The 27,501-nt window shown below is 40.9% G+C and overlaps 1 protein-coding gene across 1 annotated transcript in view; it reads right to left on the bottom strand.

The window, feature by feature from the left end:
* Positions 1-27,501, bottom strand: part of IQGAP2 (IQ motif containing GTPase activating protein 2) — a 295,550-nt gene that overhangs the window by 20,464 nt on the left and 247,585 nt on the right. Inside the window, exons 22-30 of the mRNA XM_047088141.1 lie at positions 20,918-21,067; positions 18,018-18,181; positions 15,666-15,890; positions 13,796-13,936; positions 13,371-13,455; positions 12,694-12,926; positions 10,295-10,427; positions 6,969-7,071; positions 6,305-6,446 (exon numbers count right to left, since the gene is read on the bottom strand). Coding sequence (XP_046944097.1) covers positions 6,305-6,446; positions 6,969-7,071; positions 10,295-10,427; positions 12,694-12,926; positions 13,371-13,455; positions 13,796-13,936; positions 15,666-15,890; positions 18,018-18,181; positions 20,918-21,067 — 1,376 coding nt within the window. The remainder of the gene's footprint in view (positions 1-6,304; positions 6,447-6,968; positions 7,072-10,294; positions 10,428-12,693; positions 12,927-13,370; positions 13,456-13,795; positions 13,937-15,665; positions 15,891-18,017; positions 18,182-20,917; positions 21,068-27,501) is intronic.

Raw genomic sequence — 27,501 nt, 5'->3', positions numbered from 1 at the left:
TTTATTTATTTTTGAGACAGAGAGAGACAGAGCGTGAATAGGGGAGGGGCAGAGAGAGAGGGAGACACAGAATCTGAAACAGGCTCCAGGCTCTGAGCTGTCAGCACAGAGCCCGACGCGGGGCTCGAACTCACGGACGTGAGATCATGACCTGAGCCGAAGTCGGACGCCCAACCGACCGAGCCACCCAGGCGCCCCCCAAAAAAATTTTTTTTAATGTTGATTTTTGAGAGGCAGAGTGCGAGCAGGGGAGGGACAGAGAGAGAGGTACAGAATCCAAAGCAGGCTCCAGGCTCCGAGCTGTCAGCACAGACACTGACACCGGGCTCAAATCCACAAAGTGCAAGATGATGACCTGAGCCGAAGTTGGTACTAATGCGACTGAGCCACCCAGGCGCCCCATGATCACACATTTTAAGTTGAATCATAAGTTATAATGAGAGAGATTTGCAATTGTGTAGTTTTTTAAAATAATTTATAAAGTGCTAATGCAGCCTTCATTTGCTCATTGCATCCCTTCCTTCCCCTCCCCCTTTTTATAGATGAGGAGACTGAAGCATAGGTGAGTTGCTCAGAGTTCTATGGCTAATAAGTGACAGATTCAGGCTGTCATCCAAGGTCTCCCCAGGATTCCTCAACCAGGTTTTTCTGGTTTGTTTTTTCAATACCACCAGGCTTGGTACTATTGACAGAATGGCGGTAGCCCAAACTGAGGTGCCTTATTTAATAAACCCACAGATGGGAAACAGAATGTTTCTCCCTATCCCCCATATGTGCTTTCATGTGCCTCAGATCTATTAGTCAGTCTTTCTCTTTGGCCTGGAAAGAAGTCCCAGCATCAATTATGCAATAACTGCTTTGCTATCATTCTCATTATTTATTCTAAGTTTCCTAAGAATACAAAGAGCAGTGGCCTTGCCCTCAGTGAGTTGTAAAATCTTGTGATCCAGAGTGTAGGCCCTGCAAGACTTAAGACCATCTGAGTCTGAATCCATTTTCCACTCACGAGCCATATTGCCTAGGAAAGAGTTTTTGTCTGTTCTGTGCCTCATATATAAAATATAGTTAGTAACCTCTACCTCTTGTGGTTGCCAAGAATATAACATGACAAATTTCACATATATACGAAGGAATGAATATACATATTATTACCTACCTGTATCTATAGGATGGTGCCTGTCACATGGTAAGCACTCCATAGGTGTTTGTTATCATCTTCATCTAACTATTAATTATAAAGTTAGCACGCTATAAAGTTTACAAGCATAAGGATATTAACAATGTCTCAAATTCTTCTACTGCAGGTGCTCCCATGAAGATGAGTTATTCATCACTGTAAAGCTAGTTATTTTGTAATTAATCATAAGGGGACGTTGGTGAAAGTTAAAAACACAATCTGTTTAACAAGGAAGCAAGAAAGTTTTTTTTAATTTTTTTTAACGTTTATTTATTTTTTTGAGACAGACAGAGACAGAGCATGAACAGGGGAGGAGCAGAGAGAGAGGGAGACACAGAATCCGAAACAGGCTCCAGGCTCCGAGCTGTCAGCACAGAGCCCGACACAGGGCTCGAACTCATGGACCGTAAGATCATGACCTGAGCCGAAGTCGGACGCCCAACCGACCAAGCCATCCAGGTGCCCCAAGAAAGTTTTTTTTGATAGAGAAAAGCCAGATACTTTCATATCCCAAGTGCTCTTCATTCTATGATTGTCCATTTCAAACAACTTCCTGAAGGCCTTGTCTGATGTTAGTTAAATTCGGTTCTGTAATGAAGATCCTCAAGAACTATGTATTATGTTTGAGATAGGAATTTGGTTAGCTTGGAGAAAAGACATCCCCATACAACTTTTCAAATCAATATTTAAAGTGTGTATTAATGGAGAATCCATGATACAGGGCACATGAGTTTAAAGCACGTCAGGGACTAGCTACTTGCTTCCCATAATTTTAGACTTAAATTTCCTCACCACAAAGAGACAGACTTGGGCTGAATGGTCTTCAAGCTTGCTATCATTGACACATTTTATAATTGTCTATTATTAACAAGATTTTAAAATATATACCTAAAATATATGTCTTTGGAAGTAAGGTTTGCCTAACATCATGAAACTAATTCTGTCCAACCTTCTGGGCAATATCCAAATCCCACTTTCAAGGAAGGCTACTTGGACAATCTTCTCTTCAGGTTGTCATCCACACTGATCACTGGGCTGCTTAGTGAGGGGCTCTGCCTATGGCAGGATCTTAAAATATGCCCAGAGGAAGACTATCTAGACCCCAGAGGTCCATGAAAGCAGCGAATTATCAAGAATTATTAAAACACTAGCCTAGTAGTCCTTTTGTATAAATGAAAAAGTCGATCATACAATTCACTACGAATTGCAAGGAACCCCAGGAAACCAAAAGAATCTTGAAAAAGAACAAGTTGGAAGACTTATGCTTAGCAATTTCAAAACTTACTGCAAAGTTACAGTGATCCATATAATGTGGGACTAGGATAAGGACTGACATAGATCAATGGAATAGAATTAAGAGTCCAGAAAGTCATACGTGTATGGTCAATTGGCTTTCGACAAGGGTATCTAAGTCCATTCAAGGGAGAAAAATAGTGTCTTTAAGTAATAGCGGTAAGACAAATGAACATGCACCTGCAAAAAAAAATGAAATAGGGCTTCTGCCTTACACTAAACACAAAAATTAGCTCAAAAGGGGTAATACACCTAAACATAAAATAAACTATAGAACTCTTAGAAGAAAACATAGGAGTAAATGTTCAGGACTCAGGGTTGGGCAAGGATTTTTTTTTTAATTTCAGACAGAGTGCAAGTGGGTGAGAGAGGTGCAAGGGAGGGGGAGGAGGAGGAGGAGGAGGAGGAGGAGGAGGAGAGGAAGGAGGAGGAGAGGAAGGAGGAGGAGGAGAGGAAGGAGGAGGAGGAGAGGAAGGAGGAGGAGGAGAGGAAGGAGGAGGAGGAGAGGAAGGAGGAGGAGGAGAGGAAGGAGGAGGAGGAGAGGAAGGAGGAGGAGGAGAGGAAGGAGGAGGAGGAGAGGAAGGAGGAGGAGAGGAAGGAGGAGGAGAGGAAGGAGGAGGAGGAAGGAGGGGAAGGAAGAAGAGGAGGAGGAGGAGGGAGAGAGAGAGAGAGAGAGGGTGGGGGAGGTAGGGAGGGAGGGAGAGATACGACTCTGGGATCATGACATGAGCTGAAACCAAGACTCAAGACAGATGCTCAACCAATTGAGCCACCCAGGTGCCCCAATGATTTCTCATTTCATGACACCAAAAGCACAAGCAACAACAAAAAATAAACTGTCCTTCATCAAGTTAAAAAACTTCTGTGCATAAAAGGACATTACCAAGAGCATAAAAAGGCAACCCATAGGAGTAAAAAATATGTGCAAGTCATAAATCTGGCAGGTGTCTACTCTCTAGAATATAGAAGGAGCTCTTAGAACTCTGCAACAAAAAAGACAAACCAAAAAACAGGCCCAAGACTTGAACAGACATTTCTACAAAGAAGGTACACAAATGGGTGACAAGGACAACTCAACATTATTTATCATCAGGGGAATGCAAATCAAAATCACAACGAGATACTACTTCATATGCACTAGAATGGCTGTAACAACATAAAACAGAAAATAAGTGTCTGTGAAGATGTGGAAAAGTTCGAACTCTTGTACCTTGGTGGTGGAAATACAAGACGGTAAAGCCACTATGAAAAGAAGTTTGGTAGTTTCTCAAAAAGCTAAACTTAGAATTACCTTATGACCCAGCAATTCCACTCCTAGGTTTATATCCAAAAGAAGTGAAAACAGGTGTTCAAATAAATACTTGTACACAAATGGTCACAGCAATACTATTCACAATAGTCAAAAGGTACAACCCGAATGTCCATGATCAATGTGCTGTATCCATACAAGGGAATATTAATCGGCCAAAAACATTATGTGGAGTCAAAGAAGACAGATGCAAGAGATCAAATAGTGTATGATTCCAATTATATGAAATGTCTAGAAAAGACAAGTTCATAGAGACAGAAAGCACTAGGGACGCTGGGGCAGGGCCTACAGAGCCCTGAGGGTAGTGGGGGAATAACTGATTAATAGAAGTTCTGGAACTAGAAAGTTGTGATGGTTGTGTGACATTCTGAATGTACAAAATGCCACTCATTTGTATACTTGAAAAGATGGTAAATTTTATGTTATGTGTATTTTACAACAATAAGAAAAAAAACAAACACTGGTTCTACGTAGTATGGCGGTTAAAGGAGCAGACAGCATTTGCTTCCAGCACATGCTGGGGAGCTGGGACAGGGCCATCCAAGGGCTGATGTAAGTAGGACAACGGACCAGGTTTCCCTAGCTAAGATATATGGTTGCCCAACATATCTAACTTTTAAAATCAATTCCAAAAATTCGCAGACCCATCAACGCTCATTCAGAAACAAGTATAAATATATATAAATATAGGATACTGAGAATATGTGGTATTTTAGACTACCCACTTTATGATTTCCATTCATTAATGCATACAAGTGAGTTGAATGCATTTAGAAAATGATGTTCAACTAACAGACAAAACCAATTATGAAAACATTTCTTCCCATTACTTCTAAGGACAAAGCATATGAGATCATAGGATACTTGGCCTAATTTAATTTGCATGGCAGAACCACAGAGTCTCTGCATTTCCAGTTACCTTTATAATTGGCAATTTCTCAGAGGAACCCAGGGAACAGATTGCAAAGCTTCCCCTGTCTCTGTTGCCCTGCCCTGTGTTGTCTCTTTGCAAATTCAATATGAGTTGGTAATCAGCAGTCTAAGGAAGTACCTTCAACTCTTAAGAGGCCAAGAGTGTGTAAGAGTTCTGCAGTTTGGCTTCTGTCCTGCAATTGAGCTGTACTCCCCACCATCAGACTTTAGACCCCTGGGAAGCAGGGACTGCTAATGGCTTCTTACTGCTGTCTCCCCAGCGTGAAGCCAGGGCCATGGATACAGAACAGGTCCTCAAAAGATCTGCTACATGAATGCATGAAGCCTTAGATGATCCGAGGACAAAATAATCAAGCCTAATTAGAAGAAGCACACATTGCAGCATAGGACAATGAACAAGTTCCCCCCCCCCCACCATTTTTATGGATGAGTGTGAATATCTGGGAAAAAATTAACTGGAAATGAGCGCTGTTTGAATCATGTCAGCGGCAGAATAGAAAGCTCTTGTTACAAATGAAAACCATGTCAGAACTCTGGACGTGTAACTTGGAAGTAATGTGTCAAGTATTATTTAAATACATAAGTATTCCATTTTGGTCACCGTTTCTACGTCCATTCTCCACCTCACTCCAACACATCACTCATAGAATATGCATCCTTGTTTACATAAGTTATTTTTTTTTTTAAATTTTTTTTAACGTTTATTTATTTGAGACAGAGAGAGACAGAGCATGAACGGGGGAGGGGCAGAGAGAGAGGGAGACACAGAATCGGAAGCAGGCTCCAGGCTCTGAGCTGTCAGCCCAGAGCCCGATGCGGGGCTCGAACTCACGGACCATGAGATCGTGACCTGAGCTGAAGTCGGACGCTTAACCGACTGAGCCACCCAGGCGCCCCTGTTTACATAAGTTCTTAAAAGCCATATTGGTTGCTGAGCAAGCATTTTGGTCTATGGTGTTTTGACTTACGGTGATGTACCTCATTCTTTCTCATTCTTTATGTAAAGGACTGGTGTGGGATATCTAAGAAGCCTTGATGGAACCAATGCGGTAGAAATTAAAAGTGTGGATGCTTCATTTGAAATCTTTGAGCAGGAAGTAGGGTGTAAGTCAAAGCTGGCAAACATATCCAGGCTTAGTTTAATAGGAGACCAAGTTAATAAATCAAATGACAGTGGGATATCTTACCATGTGTGTGCCTTTTCTGTAGATATTTTATGCCAGACATTAAATTTGGTTTAAGGCACTTCCTTGCCAATCTTTTCACCACTCTGAAACACTTATTTCCCTTCAGTTACCTAAGGATTTTTACAGGCAGAATCAATCACTTTGTTTCTTAAAAGAAAGGGATAAAACTGCTCCATGGCAAACAAACAAAAAATAGCCTTTATAAACGATTATAAACTAAATTACAAATTGTATTTTGTTCCCTTTTAAATGATACTCTATTATCCTTTGTTTGGTTAGATGTTTGATGAATAATGTATTTTAATATTTAGATATACTAAAATGATTTGGGGATTCAGTCTATTTCAACTTGCATAGTTGAAGACGCATAATCGGAGACATGTGCCCGCTGAGCCCCAAACTTACTTTATCATGAGGCTCTGGCCATCAACAGCTTCACCGTCCCCTATGTTGTACTTGCTTGTCAAATAAAGGGAGATCTCAATCTTTGAGAGTTGGCTTAGTGTATTTGCCTTGTTGGGGTCATTGGGGTCAACTGCTCCTTCCCCTGTAGAAAGAAAACATTGTTACTCTTACCATTTGCTCATTGTGATGGTGGCGTCAGCAACCCAAGATAAAGGTTTACAGGAAAGGCTCAGTTGTACAGGAGATAATGGTCTTCATAAAAAAAAATTTCTAATATACAGCAAGAGGCTTTTATTTTTTTTGAAGTTTCTTTTTTTTAAAAATTAATTTTGATAGAGAGAGAGAGAGAGAGAGAGCGAGCGAGCAAGCGAGCATGGTGAGGGCAGGGGTTGGAGAGAGGCAGACAGAGAGAAGAGAGAGAGAAACCCAAGCAGGCTCTGTGCTGTTAGAGCACAGAGCCTGATGCAGGGCTCGATCTCACAAACTGTGAGATCACGACCTGAACCGAAATCAAGAGTTAGACACTTAACTGAATGAGCCACCCAGGCACCCCTGTAGTTATCTTCTTAAATAAAGTTGAATATTAAGATTTTTTTGATCTAGACTAGGAAAACTAAACAACTAAATGTCAACCACAGGATAAGCAGAAGGAAGAAGCTCTTACCAAGAAAAGATTCCACACTAGGAACCTCTCCCAGCAATTCCAACAATTCATTCAGCAAGTCCTGTTTATCAGGAGCAATTGCATCCTGGTGTTCCAGCAGGAGCTAAAGCAATAAAGCAATAAACACACATACACACACACACAAATAAAAGTAAATTCTTAAGTGCTACCATTTTTACATCAAGTTCCCTTTCCAGTTTTCCAAGATAATTTTCTTCTCATATTGTTTTAATCTTATTTTTACTTTTGCAAAGTAAGCTTTATGCCCAACATGGGGCATAACCTCACGACCTTGAGATCAAGAGTTGTGTGCTCTCCTGAATGAGCCAAGCAGGGACCCCTATCATTTGAATCTTAATTATAAGTCAGACATTTATTTATTTTTTTAATTTTTTAATGTTTATTTATCTTTGAGAGGCAGATAAGAGCACAAGCGGGGGAGGGGCAGGGAGAGAGGGAGACACAGAATCCGAAGCAGGCTTCAGACGCGGGGCTCGAACCCACGAACCGTGAGATCATGCCCTAAGCTGAAGTCGGATGCTTAACCGAATGAGCCACACAGGTGCCCCACAAGTCTGACATTTATTCAAATCAGAGACCTCAGGGAGGTGACACAGTTTTTAATTTTATCTCAAAGGGATGTGCCTACTCCACACGAAGAAACTGTAGCTCAGTGAAAGGTGTTCACAAACCATCTTTTAGCAAGATCATGTGAGGTGTGCCAAGGAGCAGCCTTCTACTTCTACTTCGACCCCTGTGCTCCAGTCCGCCTTTAGAGGAAAGGTCAAAGTTGGAGAGGAAAAAGCCTAAAATGAGGCAGAAGTCCCTTGGCTAACACTGGTAACAAACTGGAAAGGCATTTCCATATCTCTTCATGGAAAAATTATGCAGTAATCAAACACTATGGATATTAAAAAAAAATCACCACTATTAGCTATTTTAATCTGCCTGGCATTGAAGATCTTTCAAGGGTAGGGATGGCAGAAATGACCATATAGTTCCTTGGCCTGAGGCCCAGATGTGTTTCCTCAGGTACATAATCCCCACAAGGATCAAAGGCAAGCGAAGACATTACACAAGTAATAGAGGTGATATAATGTCACAGTAAAATCTGGAAGGGTAGTATATCTATTTTTGGGGGGGAAAGTAAGTTAGAGACAAAACAAAGTAAGATGGATACATTTATGCCCTTGTTCTCTGAGGGGATAGGAGAGCTGATGTGGCTGCTTTCTCTGGAGAGTGAAAATTTAGGCAGCTAGCTTCTACCCTTTAGGCTGGTATTTACAGAACATGCATGTTTCTCAAAAGTGTCTTTTTAAAGAGCGTTTGGAGGTTCTACATGTTCCTTAGAGGACAAGGGGCAAGCATGTGGCCACAGGCTGGGCCAAGTGAACGGCTGTTATGCCTGGTTGTGGACACCTCTTCATTTCAGACAGACAGTCAACAGACAGTTTTTCTCTGCAATTACTTTCCTCCCACGTTATTACATCTGCTTCCAATCTAACATGTGAGGAAAGTCCAGATTGGTCACAAACTGTATTTCCCAGGATTGGATTCTGTTTTAAATTTTTGCTAACAGAAAAGAACAGACCATTTCTCCTTAAAGAGTAACAATGTAAATTAATACAGTAACATTTTTTCCTCTGCTATGCCTGGGAAAGAATGTCTCATTCTAAAAGAGAACTCCCCACCACTTTATCGGCATGAGGATACTGCCCTCAGCAAACGCGTAGCCAGCATGCGGACATTTTTTGGAGATGGATTATCTACCATAAAAAGAGACAACAGACTCATTGCTCAAATAGGAATGAGACCACTTGATCATTAGAAAATTGCCATTACAAATGTTGCGCTGCTTGCACACGTTTTGTGATTTCCAGTGTTTATACAGAGAGCAAAGAAGTATAGCCTCTCATTTAATCAGCCGACTCACTCCTTCAGCTGGTCATTCAGACCTGCCTTAGTTTAGGATCACTCAAAACACTTACAGAGATTTCTCTGTTCCAGCGGTAAAACAGGGAAATAGAAAGGAGATCCAGTCTTTCTTCCAAGCCTGTACTCAGGATTTTGTTTCTGGGAAGAGCTTAATAATAAAGCCTGAAATTTTAAGCAGCCCACCTTGCCACTTGTTAGTGTACCTAGGACCTTTCAGAGCTATGTATCTGTTATGCTTTCCTCCTACGTGTGGGTATAATCCACACTGGGGATATCCTTAACCACGCTTCTTCATCTCCAGTATGTATCTGCAGAACTTGGGTTCTTGTTAGACTGCCCGTTCTGGGGGCACTTGGCTGGCTCAGTCGGTAAAGCACATGAATCTTGATCCTGGGGTTGTGGATTCAAGTCCCACACTGGGTGTAGGGATTACTTAAAAACAAAATCTTTCAAAAAAAAAGAATGCAGGTCTGGGGTACATTGCTAACAAGTTCTCAAGACTTTGGAGTAGCAAGGCCCAAAGCTATTTTAAAAACATTCTCTTTTAGGATAAAAGGAAATATGTACCAAATGATCTAAAAACAAAACAAAACAAAACAAAACAAAACAAAACAAAACAAAACAAAACAAAACAAAAGAAACCTCTCAATGCTTGGCCTTTTTATTTCAAATGACTGAGAAGCCATCGAAGGCTTCCCATGCTGAGCTAAAGGCCCTGACCCAACAGATGCCTAATGCTCCTTTTATGGCTGATTGCAATAATGTTTGCACGCCATCTGGATGGAGACATTATGACATAGCAGAGACTAGGAAACTGCCTGTGAGAAATGGGGTTTTCCAGAACAAAAGAAATGATTCTTCGCAGGTGGCTGATGTTGGGTGCGGTGTCTCCTCTTGCCTAATCTCAAGCAGCCTGCTTATTTGACCTCTCTATACGTCCACCACTAGAGAGCATATTGTCATTGTCCCAGAATTTTACTGGAAAAGCTGAGAAGATTCTTGAAAGGGAGAGAGAAATCGTGTGGGGGGTCCAGGCAGTGTATCCCTGGTGGGTGGGGGAATATTAGGGCCTGTCCCTGCTCAGGGCTTAATCTTCACATTTACAATGGATTAAGTAAGAAGTAAACTTTCCTTGTTTGGGTGAAGGAGTTTTATTATGCACAAGAGGGAATAAACATACCATGCAAAAAGTAAACGTAACTTGTTTAGGAAAAGGAGTTGTATCCATGTACAAATGTCAGGGAATAAATAACCAAAGGTTTCTTAGTATTCAGAGTATAAGTATTACTAGCACATGCTTACAGTTAAGTCTGGTAAAAACTAAGCATTTTCAAGATAATGGCATCCGAACCGTGGGTCTACTGCTAAGACCCTTCTCCAACCCCACTTACTGAATGTGTGCTGATGATTTCTTCAACTGAAATATAAATGACGGGTTTGCTGACTGTTACCACATCTGTGTATTTATCCATATTAAATGTTTCTTCTGGCTCAGGGACATTACAGGCTTCTTTGAAATATTTCCTAACAAATAAAAAAAAAAACCAAATTCTTAAGACAGGGTGCAAATTTCTGAGGTAAACCAACACTGAGGAACTCATGAATTAGGATTAGGGCTTTGTTCTCCCAAACTGTGGTTGCGTGAGGATTTCTTATAGTATCTTCCAGACTGGCGCCTAGCTATGGAAGCTGAGTCCATGTTTCTGGACGTTGGACCCAGCTCTTCAGACAGGAACGCAGAGAGAAAGAGGGTCCCGGTTCTATTAGTGACTCAGGGTAAGCCAATTATGGGGCAGGTTATTTAAAAAAATGTTATTTTGAAAGTGGGGCCCCTGAAATTTAAACACAAAAGTCGAGACTGATAATCTTTGATCTAAGAATCAAGTCTTTCTAGAGAAAATAATCTGAAAAGCAATTCATCAAATGTGCTACTTTACATAGCACAAACTCCTGGGACTAATAATCCTTCAGAACTTCTGTTGCCAACCTGACAGAAATTCGAGTTAAGCCTACTCTACTCCCAGTTGATCCAAACAACGGTTGCTGGCCAAGGGAAAGACTGTTAAGGCTAGACACACAAATACATACAAGGTCCCATTCCTCCAGTAGTCAGAGTCTAACAAGTCTGCTCTTTCAACAATAGCAAATTTAGAGAGATCAACAAAGGCAGGTGCTCTGATCATGGTTTAGGAATGATCCTTTGTACAGGTAGAGAAAGTATTTTCGTCTATAATGTAGTAAATTTTCGTACGTCTGAAATTATCCTTGGTTTATCTCCTAAGGTACCCAAGGCTTATACACCAGAAAAGACCTCTACCTTCTCAGCCCAAGGCTGAAGAGGTTAAATGGCAAACAGCCATGTTGGTGGGGGGGAAGAACATATTTCCAGGTGACAGCTGGTCTTTATACGCTTTGACATTGACACTTTTAACAGGTTGCTGAGCAACACATGGGATAAATACAAGTGTTAGAGGAAAAATTATGAATTTTAAGGAAGTGAGGGGGGACTTTGGTTTGCTTTCTTTTTGAAGAGCTGGAACCATAGATATTTGATAACAATAATCTGAGAAGAAAGGAAGTAAAGGGAAGCTGTAATAGCAGATAAGGATATGCAACAAATAGTACTTTATTCATCCGTGAGAAGAACTAAAATTAGCAGCTTGAGAAATCAAAACTTCCTGTAGTAAGAGGATTTGGAGGGAGTTTTCTCACAAGAGGTCACAATTCTTTTTCTCTGTTTTTTTTTTTTTAATGTTTATTTATTTTTGTGAGAGAAAGAACATGAGCGGGGAAGGGGCAGAGACAGAGGCAGACACAGACTCCAATGCAGGCTCCAGGTTTCGAGTTGTCAGTACAGAGCCTGACACGGGGCTTGAACTCACAAACCGTGAAATCATGACCTGAACCAAAGTCGGACGCTTAACCGAGTCACCCAGGCACCCAAGAGGCCACAATTCTAAAGAGAGAACAATGATCATGAACTACCTGTGAGTAGACAAATCACTAATCCAGAAGAAACTGAGGAATGGGAAATGAATTTTCCAAGTGAGGAGTCAAAGAGTCCATATTTGTGTCTTATTTTTATGACCTACTACCAATCGAATGGCAACAAGAGAAAAAACAAATGCCAAGTTGAACATGCTTCCTTGGAGACCTCAGGGTGAGTACATCTTCCCACCAGACTCACTCCTAAAATGTACCCACAGAAAGATTAGGGATGTAATTTGGAAATGCATATCAAGTCAATGACATTAAGTCTTACACGGCTAAGAGAGGTTTGAGAATAGGACATATTCATATACAATACACAAGAGATATAAAAGCTGGATTTTCCTAGCTTTTTGAAAACCAAATACTCCATTTCCTACTAAAGTGTTTGATGCAGATAAGCAGGTTCTTTCTCACTGGACACATTCTTTAAAACAAACAAACAAAAACCTCAAAAACTATCTTCTTAAGTTCAATGAAGAAGACATCAGCCATTCTGACTTTTATTCTAAGTACTATCAGCCTGCAGTATACCAGGAAAAATAAACATTTCGTTTTGTCCACAGCAGAAATCAAACATCTGGGGATGACTCAGTATGGCAGGGGTACTGGGTACAGGGGTGGGACGGGGAGCCCCAGACATAAGTACCCCTCCTCTTTCCTCACAGGGCCAACCAGAAAAAATGCACGCCACCAGCTGAGGCTCCCGTCCCTCACCCCCAACTCCAGTTCTGTGTACAGAACACACATTATTCTTGTTCATCATCTTCCAAGTTTCTCCACAGGCCATGAGCCCTCTCACCTGAACTCATGATAGGTCTCTGATAAATAATTGTTCATAGATGAGAGATGCTCATTTTCTCCTTCAAACAGCTTATTGGAGGCTGCATGCTGAAGAACCTTGGCCACCGATCCCAAATTTCTCCTTTGGTCGGAAGTTATCTGGCCTCCGGCTGTCATGTCGATGATATCAAAGCCGTCAGGAGCTACGATAGCTGGGTTCATGTACCGATAGTACAGGAGGTTTCCAACAATCTGGGGTAATGCAGAGGAAAAGACTACTTGTAAGAGAAAAAACTCAAGAGCTTTAGATTCCTTTAAACTGAAGTCAGTATTTACTGACGTTTCCCAAGAAAGATCATTTTCTGATCTGAATCCTATAAAGGAGTTAGGTAAAGGGAGTGAACAGAATCACCCATTACTAGTATAGTTAACAAAATTATTTTTGGTGAGAAATAGAATTGATTAGACCATACTGCCCCAAAGTGCTCTAAATGCAGAATGTCAATAATGTGTAAGATCTGCAAAGTAAACTCAGCATAATCAATAATCTTGACAGTCATTAAAAACAGAAGACCTGTAACTTTTTACACACAGGTATACAGGAGATAAAAAAAAAAATCTCACAAAATGGTATGCTGGTAATTTTGGCTGACACCCCCAGGGGAGGCTAGGGTGAGATGACCCTTGAAAATCTACCTTTAATAGTTCATCTTCTGTGGCGTCAGGAAATTTCTCATGGATCGAATTCTTCAGTACTTTGGCTATATACCTCAATCCATAACTACATGTAAAACAGATGACAAAAGAAAATAATGGAAAAAAGGCTAAGTGAGGAAGAAATGCATAGCAGTTGTTCCTGTCAACTAAAGCTGAGCAGTGGTCTTAAAAAATTAAACATAAAATGAGATGGTAACAGAATCACAGGACCTTCACCGATGATAGTAACTGAGCGTCCCCTCTTTAGAGAACAGTTGTGCATTTAAAATGCAAACACAAGCAATCTTTTAAAGTAGTCAAACAGTATCAGGGAACACTCCTCTCTTTACTGCCATGATTTCTTTTACATAGCATTTCAAGAACTTTCAGTGAAGAATGTTCACGTTGCTACATGTACAACTTACGGTAGTAGATCTCGGGAAGAAATGATAGATTTCAGGACTTTGTCCGTGACCCTTCTCAGGTTCTCAATGGATGCCTCCAGTTTATTTTTCACTTCTGGGTATGTCAGAGCTTGTTCTGTGGTCACATCATAAGGCAGCTTGCTGAAAACACAACAAGGGCCTTCGATTAATTGGGGCCTTGGAATAAGCATTTGTGTCCTTGCCAAGCTGTTTCTACTATCAAGCTTTGTACAGTGAAGCAGACTCTACCCACACAGGGGAGGCCCTACGTGCCCAGACAGTCCCTCTGTCACTAGTGGATCAGGGGGACTTCAGGCTCCCTCTTGGGGCTCTTCTGGCAAAATAACGGGCGACTCAAATGATATAAACCTAACTTTCTATCTCTTCAATTACAAAAAAGCAGTATGTTCCTTACAGAAAAAAAAAATGCATATAGGCAAACAATAATACCAACCTAGAGACAACCATTTTTCACATCTTGATGCATAGCTTTCTAGGTACTACTGTATAATTCTGGGTATGTGGGCCTTCCATACGCCTGGATATAAGGGAGTTGGTGCCTAGGCATATCCCACACAGATCCTATTTGTGTGTGTGTGTGTGTGTGTGTGTGTGTGTGTGTGTACATACACACGTATATATATTTTATAGAAAGTGGGTTATTTTACCCACCTGCAACTGAAAACTATACAAGCATTTTTCCATACCGATAAAAATATATCATTATTCCAAACAGTTATTAGTCTACTATGTGTTATACAAACATTTATTTAACAAATTCCTCAAAGCTAAATATTTTGACTTTCCCCAACTTTTTGCTGTTACAGACAGTGCGTGAGAACCATCCATGTAATTCTCTGTGCGTATCTGAACTATTGCACAAGGCATCCTTTTGCAGAAAATAAAAAGCCGGGATTGCTTAGATCTACAAACTACCACCCAGAATAAGCCCATTCCACCTGGCTTATTAATGCTTACGCAGGCAAGCCACTCACTTGGGAGTTGTGAAACAGTGCATATCATCAGGTGAGGAGGTGTGCCATTTCTAGGTCTAGGTTTAGAAACACACGACGAAGAACCAAGGCAGAGAATTACAGAAATTGTGGCTTTGGGGCTCAACTGGTACTGAAATGTGAAAATACCATGCAAAAAACCAAGATGAGTCCAAGAATGTGGCCTGCATGGATATGTTAAAGGGAGTACCATCTTGAATTGAAAACTAACTCTGGATAGTACATTTTGTTTTTTTTAAAACTTTTTTAAAAAAGTTTTTATTTATTTTGAGAGAGAGAGCATGAGCAGTGGCTGGGGACTGGGAGGAGGAGGGGTGGAGGGCGGCAGGGAGAGAGAGAGGGAGAGGGAGAGAGAGAGAGAGAGAGAGAGAGAGAGAGAGAGAATCCAAAGCAGGCTCTGCACTGTGAGCATAGAGCCTGATGTGGGGCTCAAACCCATGAACTGTGGGATCATGACCTAAGCCGGAACCAAGAGCTGGACACTTAACCGACTGAGCCACCCGGGTGCCCCTAAATTTTGTTCTTTTTTTTTTTTTTTAATTTTTTTTTTCAACGTTTATTTATCTTTTTGGGACAGAGAGAGACAGAGCATGAACGGGGGAGGGGCAGAGAGAGAGGGAGACACAGAATCGGAAACAGGCTCCAGGCTCCGAGCCATCAGCCCAGAGCCTGATGCGGGGCTCGAACTCACGGACCGCGAGATCGTGACCTGGCTGAAGTCGGACGCTTAACCGACTGCGCCACCCAGGCGCCCCTAAATTTTGTTCTTTTAACAGAGTTTAAGAGTATATATAATAACCATGTACAAATGGTAATAAAACACGACTGCAAAACCAACATCTTCCGGCCTCAGTTACCTGGCTTCTCCAGTCTGTGTTTCTAGTTGGTTCACCCAAGCCTTGTACACCTCTACGGGGTTTGTGTTGATGGTCAGGGACTTGTCATCGAGGATCTCTTTCACTACGGGAGCCAGGAGCTGGCGCAGGGTGTTCTGTCCACGGGCCCCCCTGTTGAAGCTCACAACCATCTTGATGACGGTGGGGTTCCCAGTCACTATGTCCTGTACCTGATCCACCTTTGACCTAAAACAAGCCCAGACCAAAACAAGTGGTTTGCCTCTATGTACAGAGTTTTCAACAGTGTATGGTCCCTCTGGCAAGCAAGGACTTGCTCCATGAAAATCAAAGATGGTGTGGTTTAAAAGGAAGCAATCATTTCTGACACGTGTGTTCCTTATTTGAGGAACTCAAGCACTTAAAACCTAAGTGCTCAGCCTCAATTTCAGTCTAGAAGGCAGGAAGGAACTGAAAGTGGACCAACACTAAGAAGAATACAGGGTACCACTGTGCAAGTATTATGTCCCGTCTAGTTACCAAATTTCAAAAACAACTTTCTTGATTCAATGAACTAACTCCGCTTTTTTGAATCCCAAATTGACTGCGGGGCAGCTTCTAGCTGAGACTATGTCACATGGCTGAGAGAGCTTTTCTCGACTGCTGACTGCCAATTCCCGCGAGCGTCCCTTCTCCTCCTCCCTTTCACCTCAGTGCAACCTCTGACGCTCCCGCATGACCACTGGCCCCCTCTGTACCCCCTTTTCCTTTACAGTCTCAAAGAGCTGCATTCCGTTTCTTACCTTACTCAGTCATTCCCTCTTTTTCCTTTGCTGCTCCGCTTCCCACATTTTAACTGTTCCCACTCATGTCTTTCTCCATGATCTATCCTCAGACCTCACTCATACGTGCAACTTCAATTACCATCTCTTTGGAAATTGTCCTCTGAGCCCAGTGAGTAATCCACTTCTCCTTCCTGGGAGTTGGGTCTTCAATTTCCAGTTTTCTGCTGAGCATTTTCACCCATAAATTCTATACCTGTAGCTCATATTGCTCTAACACTCCCAACTACATCTTTTTCCTTCTGACTCCCCCATTTTTCTGACCTGGGCAGCTATAATCTATTCTATTCATACACAGCAGCAGAACAATTCTTCTGAAAACCCAAAGCGGCTGGGTCAATACCCCACTCAAAGGCCTTTCACACCTTCACAGGAAGTAAACAGTGCCTTGCACTCAGGCCTATACTCAGCGACTCCCATGATCTGGCCCAACCTAGCCTTTTAGCTCCACCTCCCAGTCATCTGGGTTAAATCGCATCTTGGCTAGATTGATCCTACTGGCTTTCTTGGACTTTGGCCCGTGCTGTTTCTGTCAGCGGTGTGCCTTATTTCCTTTTTCCACTTTTTCTTATAAAAAACTATAGATATTCTTCAAGGATTTGGATCAATGACTTCCTCTTCCACAAAATCTTTATTGAGTGACCTAATTTAACTGGAGCTTTCCTTATGTATGTATGTATATTATTTATTACTTCTTAATTTGAGGACCGATGACACACAATGTTAGTTTCAGGTATACAACTTCGTGTTCTGACAAGTTTATATGCTTTGCTAGGATTACCACAAGCGTAGCAGCCATCTGTCCTATTACATCACTATTACAATACCATTTGTAACTGGAACTTTTCTTTCCATCCCTCTGATCTGTTACACGATATGGATCATTCATTAGTACTTATTTATTTCAGTGCACACATTCCCATATATTTCTCATGTTGGTTCACAGATACCCTGAGGGCAGAGGTTCCTAGCTAATATGCTTCAGAGATCTGTAGGAAATAGTATAGCTTAAGGTATTAAGAAGCCAGGAAGGCAGTTAAGGTTCCAGCTAGTTGCTAAGGGTGTTTTCATTTTTTTTTTTTTTTTTTTTTGCCCACTTAGTATAGATATCCACATTTTTTTCCTTACCTTAACTGAATCTGAAATCAGCGAAAAGCAGTTTAATTCCAGTAAGAGAAGTATAAAAAGAGTATTTGGCAGAGATTGTTACCCCCATCTGTTTATAACTTTATTACTCACAGAATTTTAATTAAGTTAAATTTTTTCTCACTGACTTTCAAAAAACTTTTGATTTTCAAGTTGTTGCATACTTGCAAAATCAAAAGTTAATTTAGCAGTAAAAAAAAGGTATCACTGGTGGGAGAAAGCTGTACATGAATGTATCTATAGTGATGTAGAAATTTCTTAAGGAATTTGATACACTTTAATATGTATGAGTCATTTCTGAGAATAATTTAAATATTATTTTAGCAAATAATGATAATCTAAAATGATCTATTCATTAATATTTTTACATATATATTTATATACCTACTTTATTTCTTCCTCCAGAGCTGTCTTAAAAAGCTTGAGGAGTAGATATTCTTCTCGCTGATTGGAAGCATAATTGTATAGTGTGAAAATAACAGTATCCATAAATTTAGTTGACTTGTTCTGTGGCATCTGGAAAATCAGCTTAGCCAGATATAAAGGATTGGTCTAAAAGAAAAGAGAGAAGACAGACAAAGTCCCCCCCAAAACTGTATGTTAACATATTATTAAAGCAGAAAGGAGTACCCAATTCCCTGCCCTTCAGTAATTTAATATGCATAAAGCCTCTAGTGGAGTATCCGGCACAAAATAATACTTTAAAAGGTATCAGCTAGTATCGATACCACAGGAAGTTATATTAGAAAGCTACGAAAGGATTTATTTATTTAAATACAATTGTGTGCACTTTATACTGTTAACCATTTCAAGTCACATATTAATATTTATTATAGAGACACAGAAGAGAGAGGGGGTAGAAAACAGAATCTGGTAACCGAAGATATTGGCAATAATGAAACAAGGGCCCAGTGAAACAGACTATTCTAGAAGGACTGCTGAATGAATAGAAGGAAATACATCCCATATTCTGAGTCTAGAAAAAGGGTATGCTTACCCGTAGAGACAGTGGGATAGTCATGATGTTTTCCAAGGAGAGAGAAGGTAGGAGTAAGGTAGGGAGGCTGAAGAGAAGGGTGAAGGTCAGGACAGTTGATAGACGAAAAGCAGAAGAAAGTGACAGGGGGTAAAAAAGACACCTTAGAACTCAAGAATTAAAAAAAGAAAATTGATGTGGAGTTCTGAGGGCTCCGCTCAGGGTAGAGCTCCTGAGATAACAACACCAGACTTCGGGTTATATGGGTTTTCTCCAACAGCTACACCAGCCCGGTGGAAGTTAGAGGAGAAAAACTATTATTTAGGCAAGAGAGGAAAATATTCATGCAAAGAAAGTAAATATCCTACCCTTCACCTTCTTTCCGATGAGAAAAGAAACTTTTCCATACATGGAAACTCGTGTTCACTTAATACACCCAAGCAGTTTTGCTTCAAAGTTTTTAAGAAAACACAAATTCTCGTTTACTTTACTACTAAATTTACTTTCAAGCTCAATAATTATTGGCTGAAATTTTCTGAAGCAGTAGCTGAGGACGTTTTTCTTTACAGTGCTACAGTGATTCTTTTCCCACACTAAGCATGGGATTATGAGAAAGGAAACTCACTCTAAAGCTAAAGAATCCTACTCCTCGTTCCTCCCAGATGACCTAAAAGTTTTACATTTAGGCTCATACTGAAGAGGCAAACTCAACAATCTCTATATTAGCTGTCCTGTGCTTTGGCTAATAATTCTTGCCAAGGCAGTAACCGAAGGCCAAATCCAGACCACTTGCTTTTATACAGTTTCCTCAATGATCTTGGGCTAATGTCTCCAAAGGAGAGAGAGGAAAAGTGAAGAAAAATACACGGTTTCAAGAGACACTTCCCTTTGTACAACTGAATGGGCATGCTCTGGGACTATCAGTTTTGGGTTGTTTGGGGAATCCAACTTGGTGGGAATATTCTCAATATGTTCCTGTGCTTTTTACCCTTTCTATTAGTGGGTCTCTACTTATGGAACAGGGTAAAAAATAGAAGTCTTAGGCCAATGACTACTTCCACTTTCCTTATGACACAAAATCTATCAAAATCTAACATTACTAGCTGAATCCTAAAGAAGCCTCATATATTTGGGAGGTTCACGGATATCAAAAAGAATAAATGCCAAAGATTAAATTTCCAAGTGGTGCATGACTAGTCTTCTAATTTAGGTAGACAAAAACCCTTCCTTTCTAGGATGGTTGCTGGTGTTAATTAAGCAATGGATTCCTGGAACAATACCGTTTTAACATTTTCTGTATGCTGCCACATTGTGGCCGTCTGTGGCACTACACTTGCTTTACAATCTATTATTCCAGGTAGACTTCTCAACTCTGCTAAAGTTAACATAACTTCTCTCCTTGGGGCAAACCACACTTCATTCATGGTTTGAGTAATGTGTTCTCTGTATACCTCCTGCCAGAGCCATCCTCAGGCAAAGATTCAGGCACCTCCAGGCCTTGAGGGAATCACCATCACAAGCAGAAGCATCCACACAAAGGGACACCCGACTCAGGCAAGTCGGGGCTGATTGAACTTTTGGGGGAAAGGTTTCCTGCCCAAGGGGAGGCTTTGTTTATCACTAGGGCTTACTCAGTTTCCTTGGGACTAAGCGGATGAGCTAGTAGGGTAGATGAGGCGAATGAGGGATTAACCAAAACAATAGCTGGTCTACCACAGTCCAACCACAAGCAGCTCAGCTGATTAGCTTTCACCTGCACCCTGGAACCAGTAGAGAATTATGGTTCATTTACATCAGAGTAATGGCATGAAAATAATGAAATAAAAAAGATACCCTATTTCCCAATCCAAACTCTCTGGCTCTTTTCTTGCATGAAGGGCAAGCTGGTACAGGTCAAGATCCATTTTTCACATACTTTTTTTCATGGCTGACAGCATCTACTTATGTTATTATTAGGTGTATACTGTTTCTGAAGATATAATATAATGTCACGAAAGCAGGGGCTCCAAAGTCAAACTGACTGGTTTCCAATACCCTTGCTTTACCCTCTGCTGGCTGTGTCTCAGTTTTCTCACACATAATAGGGGAATAACAATAATTACTATTTTCTGATGGTTCCCAGGGTTGTAGCAAGAATTACATGGGATAATGAATGCCAAACATCCCAGAATGACACGTGGTACTTAGTAGGCGCTCAAAACATGTCAGCTACCACAACTTTAGCACGGGGGAAATTGCACTGTAAACCATAAAACTTACAGTGATCCAAAACATATCGATCCAAAACTTAGAGTAAAAGCAAATGTTCTCACCTGTAAAAGATAAAACAGCTGCTGATACGTTTCTAGTGTTTTTCTTCTCTCCTTACTTAAACTTTTAATTCCCTGGCTGTCAGTGTTATTGAGTATTTGCATTTCTCCATGTTTTTTCTTATTCAGCTTTGTTCTGTGTGAAATTACATCCTGGAAAAAAAAATTATGAAAGGACTACTTTTTACTGTGGTATTCTTTATCTCCTTCCTTCATACACATCCTGAAACACATAGTTGGACAGATTGATTTTCCACATTTCATTCATGAAGAAACAAAGGACTGAGAATGTTAAGGAAATCCAGCTCACAGGTGAGTTTGGCTTTTACAATATTTGTTCTCCAAAGCTGCACTTATTTGCTTATAAGATGTAATATAGGCATCAATACATTTCATTAAGGAGAGAACGGTTTTTCCAACAAATGATTCTGGGATAACTGGACATTCACATTTAAAAGAAAGAAGTCAGACCCCTACCTCACACCATAAACAAAATTAACTCACAAGACATCAAAGAACTAAATGCAGCAGCTAAAACTATTTGAAAGAAAACCTAGGCATAAATCTTTGTTCCCCCTGGATCAGGCAATGGTTTCTTAGTTAGGATACCAAAAGTACTAGTGACAAAAGAAAAAAAAGATAAATTGGAGTTCATGAAAAGTAAAACCTTTATGCTTCAAAGGACACTATTAATAAAAAGACAACCCACAGAAGGGGAGAAAATATTTGCAAATTATGCATCGAAAAAGGGATACAAAGAACTCTTGCATCTCAAAAAAAAAAAACCCAAAAAAACCCCAGCCCAATCAAAAATGGGCAAAAGATTTGAATAGACATTTTCTCAATTCATACCTTGTTGGTAGGAATGTAAACTATAGCCACTTAGAAAACATTTTGGCAGTTTTTTGAAAGTAAACACAGAATTACCATATGACCCAGCAATTCCACTCTTAGGGGTATATCCAAGAGAACAGAAAACATACATTCACACAAAAACATATATATGAATGCTCAATTATTCATAATACCCCTTAAGGGGAAATAACTCAAATGTTCATTAACTGATGAATGGATAGATAAAATGTGGTAGAGCAATACAAAGGAATTTTATTTGTCAATAAAATGGAACGAAGTACTGATTCATGCTAAAACATGGGTGAACCTTAAAAACACTGTATCAAGTCAAAGAAGTAGGTCACAATAGACCAGATACTGTGTGATTCTGTTCATATGAAATATCAACAACAGGCCAATCTATTGAGATAGAAAATAGATTAACGGTTGCTCTGCTATAGGGGAGAATAGGTAATAACCATTAATGAATACAGGTGTAATTTTTTTTTTAACTGAAATGATATTCACATATGATAAAATGCACACACTGAGAACATTTTCTCTGGGGTTTCTTTTTGGGGTGAATGTTTTAGAATTATGGAAATTACGGTTGCACAGTTTTTTGAATATACTGAACACCATTAAAGTGTACACTTTGAAAGAATGAATTAGATCTAAAACTATAAAAGCACTTGCAAGAAAATACGTGAGGCAGAGATTAGAGATAGAAGTGAGAGGAATCCCCTAAATCTTTAACAAAGTTTTTGACAATCGTGCTCCTTTAACCATTTACAGAGAATCCTGGAAAAGGGATGGCTGCAAATATCGTCAAGAGGTCTGTCCCTTCAGGCTGTTGTGTCCCTTTCAGATGTTTCAAGAGTCACGAACAAGAGTAGAACTTTTAGAAAAGGGTCTGTCACACATTTTTACAGGGATCCATTGCAGAAAATACAACTTACATCTTTCGCTGGGAAACACACAGTCACGTGCACACACACACGCACTACGAAATACTTAGCCATACTACTGGGATACACTCTGGTACCTTCAATTTGCTTTTATTCTATTCTTTTTTAAGGACTGCTGATATGACTCACTAAATTGATTTCATGACCCACCAAGGGCACATGACTCACATGAACGCCACTGCTCTAGAATGCCTCCTCTGCCATGTAACAATGGGTCACTGTTCCACAGAACAGGTGGCAATAAAGCTGTTTTTCCTAAATGTCCTTCCATCTGCTTCCCCGAGCTCTTAGCCCAGCCTCCATGTGAGGAGCTGATCTGCGGCCAGCATTAGGATGCTTGACTGAGGGGGGGCACTCCAGGAATTTCAGGCAATAAAAAGCTTTGCTGTGCATGTTCTGCTGGTCATCTAGCATCCCCGGCCTCTGTCCACCAAATACCAGTAGGGACCCTAGTCATTTTCACAGTCAAAAATGTGCCTGCCACCATTTCCAATTGGCCCTGGGGGTGAGAACCACTGTCAGCTTTTGCGTACAGGCTCTAAATCTGCTTACCTCCTAGCACCCCATTCTCCCACCCCGTTCTCCCTCGTTCAGTCACACGTAGGAAAAAGCCCTTGGAGCTCTGAGATAAATAAGATGGTTCTATATGGTGATATCCACTGCCCTCCAGGTCTGTGGTTTTATTCTTTGCCATTCTCAGCTTAGGGAAAACCTGGACTTCATCACTTAACGTCTGTCCTCTTAATTGCTCATATGCGGAAAGAGGGGGATTTGATTTGCATTTCCATGAAATTTTTTAGAAAGGCAACATTGTCACCTTCATTTCACAGACATATAAAATACTTCAGGATTAAAAAGGAAGTGTGCTTAGCACCAGATGGAGGTTAAGAGGAAGTCTAGGCAGGCAGCTGCCTGACATCCTTATTGACAGCAAGTCTTAAAACATCACCAAAAGAAGTCTGGTTTAGAGTTTCAGACAACCCAGCTCTCTTGTCTTCAAGTAACTGGTGAGGTATAGACCATTGAATTCCCTCAAATACATGGAATAAACATATGATCTTGGTTTTAAATACATGGCAGAAAAAAAAAAAACAACTTGCTATTTAACTCCCCCTCCAATTATTGTCCACTGAGGTAGCTCTGGAAACTGAAGACTTCTCGTATGTTCTGATCCCAGAGTCCATCTTTACATCATGGTTTTTGACGTACACACAAGAGGAGAGTGGGCGTGGCAAGCAAGCTCCTGGGCTTCTAGAACTAAATTGCTCTGCATTAGAAATAGAGACCTCTGGCGAGGACAGGACAGGGAGAGTCATCTGGGATGGGAAGCAGGAGCATCAGAGGCTGAGTCCTGAAGGGGAAGGGCGAGGGAGTTAGCAGCTGTGTGGACGGAACAGTGTCGGTTGCAGGTCCAAGCGCAGCACCGGCAATAAGCCCTTCTTTCTTCATTCTTTCCGGGGAAACTATGCCTTGCTCAAGACGGCTCTTGTGGCAAGGCAAGTTTTCTTTGGGAAGGTTGAAGAAGGGGCCAAAGGCCAACCCAGAGAGGGGTTCCAAACAGAGTCATATGCTTTTCATTAATAGAAAGTTGATGTCCTCTATTCTTACCAATAAATACTGAACATTTGAAGAATCATGGTTTGAAGGAGCAACAGTATTTAATAACTTGTTCATGACATTCTCTTATTTTCATATTGCCACCATTTTGTCCCTTCCCCTAATAACAGATACCTGCATGCAGGTTATATGCGGTAATATGAAAAGTTTTATACAAGTTACAGACTAGTACAAGGTTTGAGGTTTTGGAGACACGAAAATAGGGGTATCTGCGAAGCCTAGTAAGCTTTGCGACCTTGTGCAGGTTAACCTCTCTAAGCCTGTTTCCTAAGTCTATAACATGGGCTTAATAATAGCAGTGTGAGCTGCTGTCAAGATTAAAAACAATATATGGGAAGCATTTAGCACATTTTCAGTGAAGAAAACAAGGTTCAGAGAGGGTAAGAAACATGCCCATGGAAACCTGCTAATATACACAGTGAAATGGTGTAATGAAGCGGTAAAATTAGTCTTCACCTGGGTTTCAGGCAGCCCTGTCCTTCAAGTCTCTTATGATACACCACATTCATCACTGGGAATTTCAGGGATTCAAGATGACTTTTACTTTCGGGGCACCTGGGTGGCTCGGTCATTTAAGTGTCGGACACCGGCTCAGGTCATGATCTCATGGCTGGTGAGTTTGAGCCCCGCGTCGGGCTCTGTGCTGACAGCTCAGAGCCCGGAGCCTGCTTCCGATTCTGTGTCTCCCTCTCTCTCTGACCCTCCCCCACTGGCGTTCGGTCTCACTCTCAAAAATAAATAAACATTAAAAAAACTACTTGTAATTTCTATCCAGATTTTCTCTCAGAGTAGTTTGAGTTTACACCCTCCTTCCTCCCTATGTCTCTAAGAAACTTCTACCCCAGTTGTTTTGTTTCCATCTACAAGCCAATGTTTTTGCCTAAAACCAATGTTAGCCACTTCACTCATCCACTGACTTTCTGTGATTTCTAGCATAATGCCAATTTTATTCATTATAAAATTTTATTTTATTTTTTTTTAAGTTTATTTATTCTGAGAGAAAGAGAGAGAGGGAGTGCGTGCTCGAGCATAGGAGGGGCAGAGAAGGAGAATCCAAAGCAGGCTCCACACTGTCGGTGCTGAACTCACTGAACTGCGAGACCATAACCTGAGCTGAAACCAAGAGTCAGACGCTTAACTGTCTGAGCCACCAGGCACCAATTATTTTTTATTTGAGAGAGAGAGAGAGAGAGAGAGAGAGACAGAGAGAGAGAGAGCAAGAGAGCGAGCGTGCGCTGGGGAGAGGGGTGGAAGGAGACAGAATTTTTTTTTGTTTTGAGAGAGGGAGGGAGGGCACAAATGAGCGAGGGGCAGAGAGAGAGAGAGAAAATCTCTGGAGGGGCAGAGAGAGAGACAGTGTGAGAGCATGAAGTGGGGCTCACCCAAAGCAGGCTCCAGGTCACATGGAGCAGGGCTCAAGCTCACCCGATGTGGGACTTGAACTCATGAACTGTGAGATCATGACCTGAGCCGAAGTCAGATATTTAATGACTGAGTCACCCAGTGGTGCCCGAGAGAGAGAGAATCTTAAGTGGGCCCCACTCTCAGCATGGCTCCATCCCCTGACCCTGGGATCATGACTTGAGCCAAAATCAAGAGTCCGAAACTCAAGCAACTGAGCCACCTCGGCACCGCTATTTATTTTTTATTAAGCTCTATGCCCAACTTAGGGCTTGAATTCATGACCTCAAGATGAAGAGTTGCACCCTCTCCTGACTAAGCCAGCCCAGTAAGGAACGCCAATTTAAATAAAAAAAAAAAATTTTTTTTTAATTTTTAGAGAGAGAGCGAGAGAGAGAGAGAATGAACACATGCAAGCAGGGGAGAGCAGAGGGAGAGGGAGGGAGAGAATCTTACAGGAGGCTCTATACTCAGCGTGGAGTTGATGTGGGGCTCAATCACACAAACCCTGGGATTATGACCTGAGCCCAAATCAAGAGTTTGGCGCTTAACCAACTGAGTCACCCAGGTGCCCCCAAGGAATGCCAATTTTAGAAGAATTTTAAGACACATGGTTACTTTGGAGAACTGGAATTATTCTTTATAAACTAAGCTACTTCCTTTAAAAATATTTTTCCCTGGGGCATCTGAGTGGCTCAGTCGGTTAAGCATCTGACTTCGGCTCAGGTCATGATCTCACAGTTCATGTGTTCGAGCCCCATGTCGGGCTTTGTGCTGACAGCTCACAGCCTGGGGCCTGCTTCAGATTCTATGTCTCCCTCTCTCTTGAAAATAAACATCACAGGAGTACTGATGCATAAGGGCACTTGTACCCCAATGTTTATAGCAGCACTCTCAACAATAGCCAAATTATGGAAAGAGCCTGAATGTCCATCAACTGATGAATGGATAAAGAAATTGTGGTTTATGTACACAATGGAGTACTACATGGCAATGAGAAAGAATGAAATATGGCCTTTTGTAGCAACGCGGATGGAACTGGACAGTGTTCTGCTAAGTGAAATAAGCCATACAGAGAAAGCCAGATACCATATGGTTTCACTCTTATGTGGATCCTGAGAAACTTGACAGAAACCCTTGGGGGAGGGGAAGGAAAAAAAAAAAGAGGTTAGAGTGGGAGAGAGCCAAAGCATAGGAGACTCTTAAAAACTGAGAACAAACTGAGGGTTGATAGGGGGTGGGCGGGAGGGGAGGGTGGGTGATGGGTATTGAGGAAGACACCTTTTGGGATGAGCGCTGGGTGTTGTATGGAAACCAATTTGACAATAAATTTCATATATTGAAAAAAAATTAAAAAAATAAAATAAATAAATGTAAAAAATATTAAGAAAAATAATATTGTGTTTATCATTAAAAAAAAGAAAACAAACATCACAAAAAAGTATTTTTTCCTCACTAAAAATATGCTTACTGTTTAAAAATAAAAAAGGATCAAGAAGTTAAATTTTACCACCCACCCAAAGAAAAATCATTTTTTCCCTAGCTTTAAGTATATATATATATATTTTCCACAACAAATGAAATTGTACTGCTTTAAGTACTACGGTCTTCTCTATTACACTGCACACTCTTCCCCCTGCCCTTGAATTAGGCCCCTGCCTTGGAAAAATTATTTTTCGTGGCTATATAACCTACCGCTGTTCTCTATTGTTTTTGTGTTTGGGTTATTTCCCACTTTTTCACTATTATAAATAAAGCTTCAACAGT

Source organism: Lynx rufus, unplaced genomic scaffold, assembly GCF_022079265.1.
Source record: "Lynx rufus isolate CCGP_SWC_20201006 ecotype Redwood Valley unplaced genomic scaffold, mLynRuf1.p SCAF_1, whole genome shotgun sequence".
NCBI lineage: Eukaryota > Metazoa > Chordata > Mammalia > Carnivora > Felidae > Lynx > Lynx rufus.
Note: the sequence above shows the minus strand (reverse complement) of the source record. Positions and strands in the feature narration are given on the sequence as shown.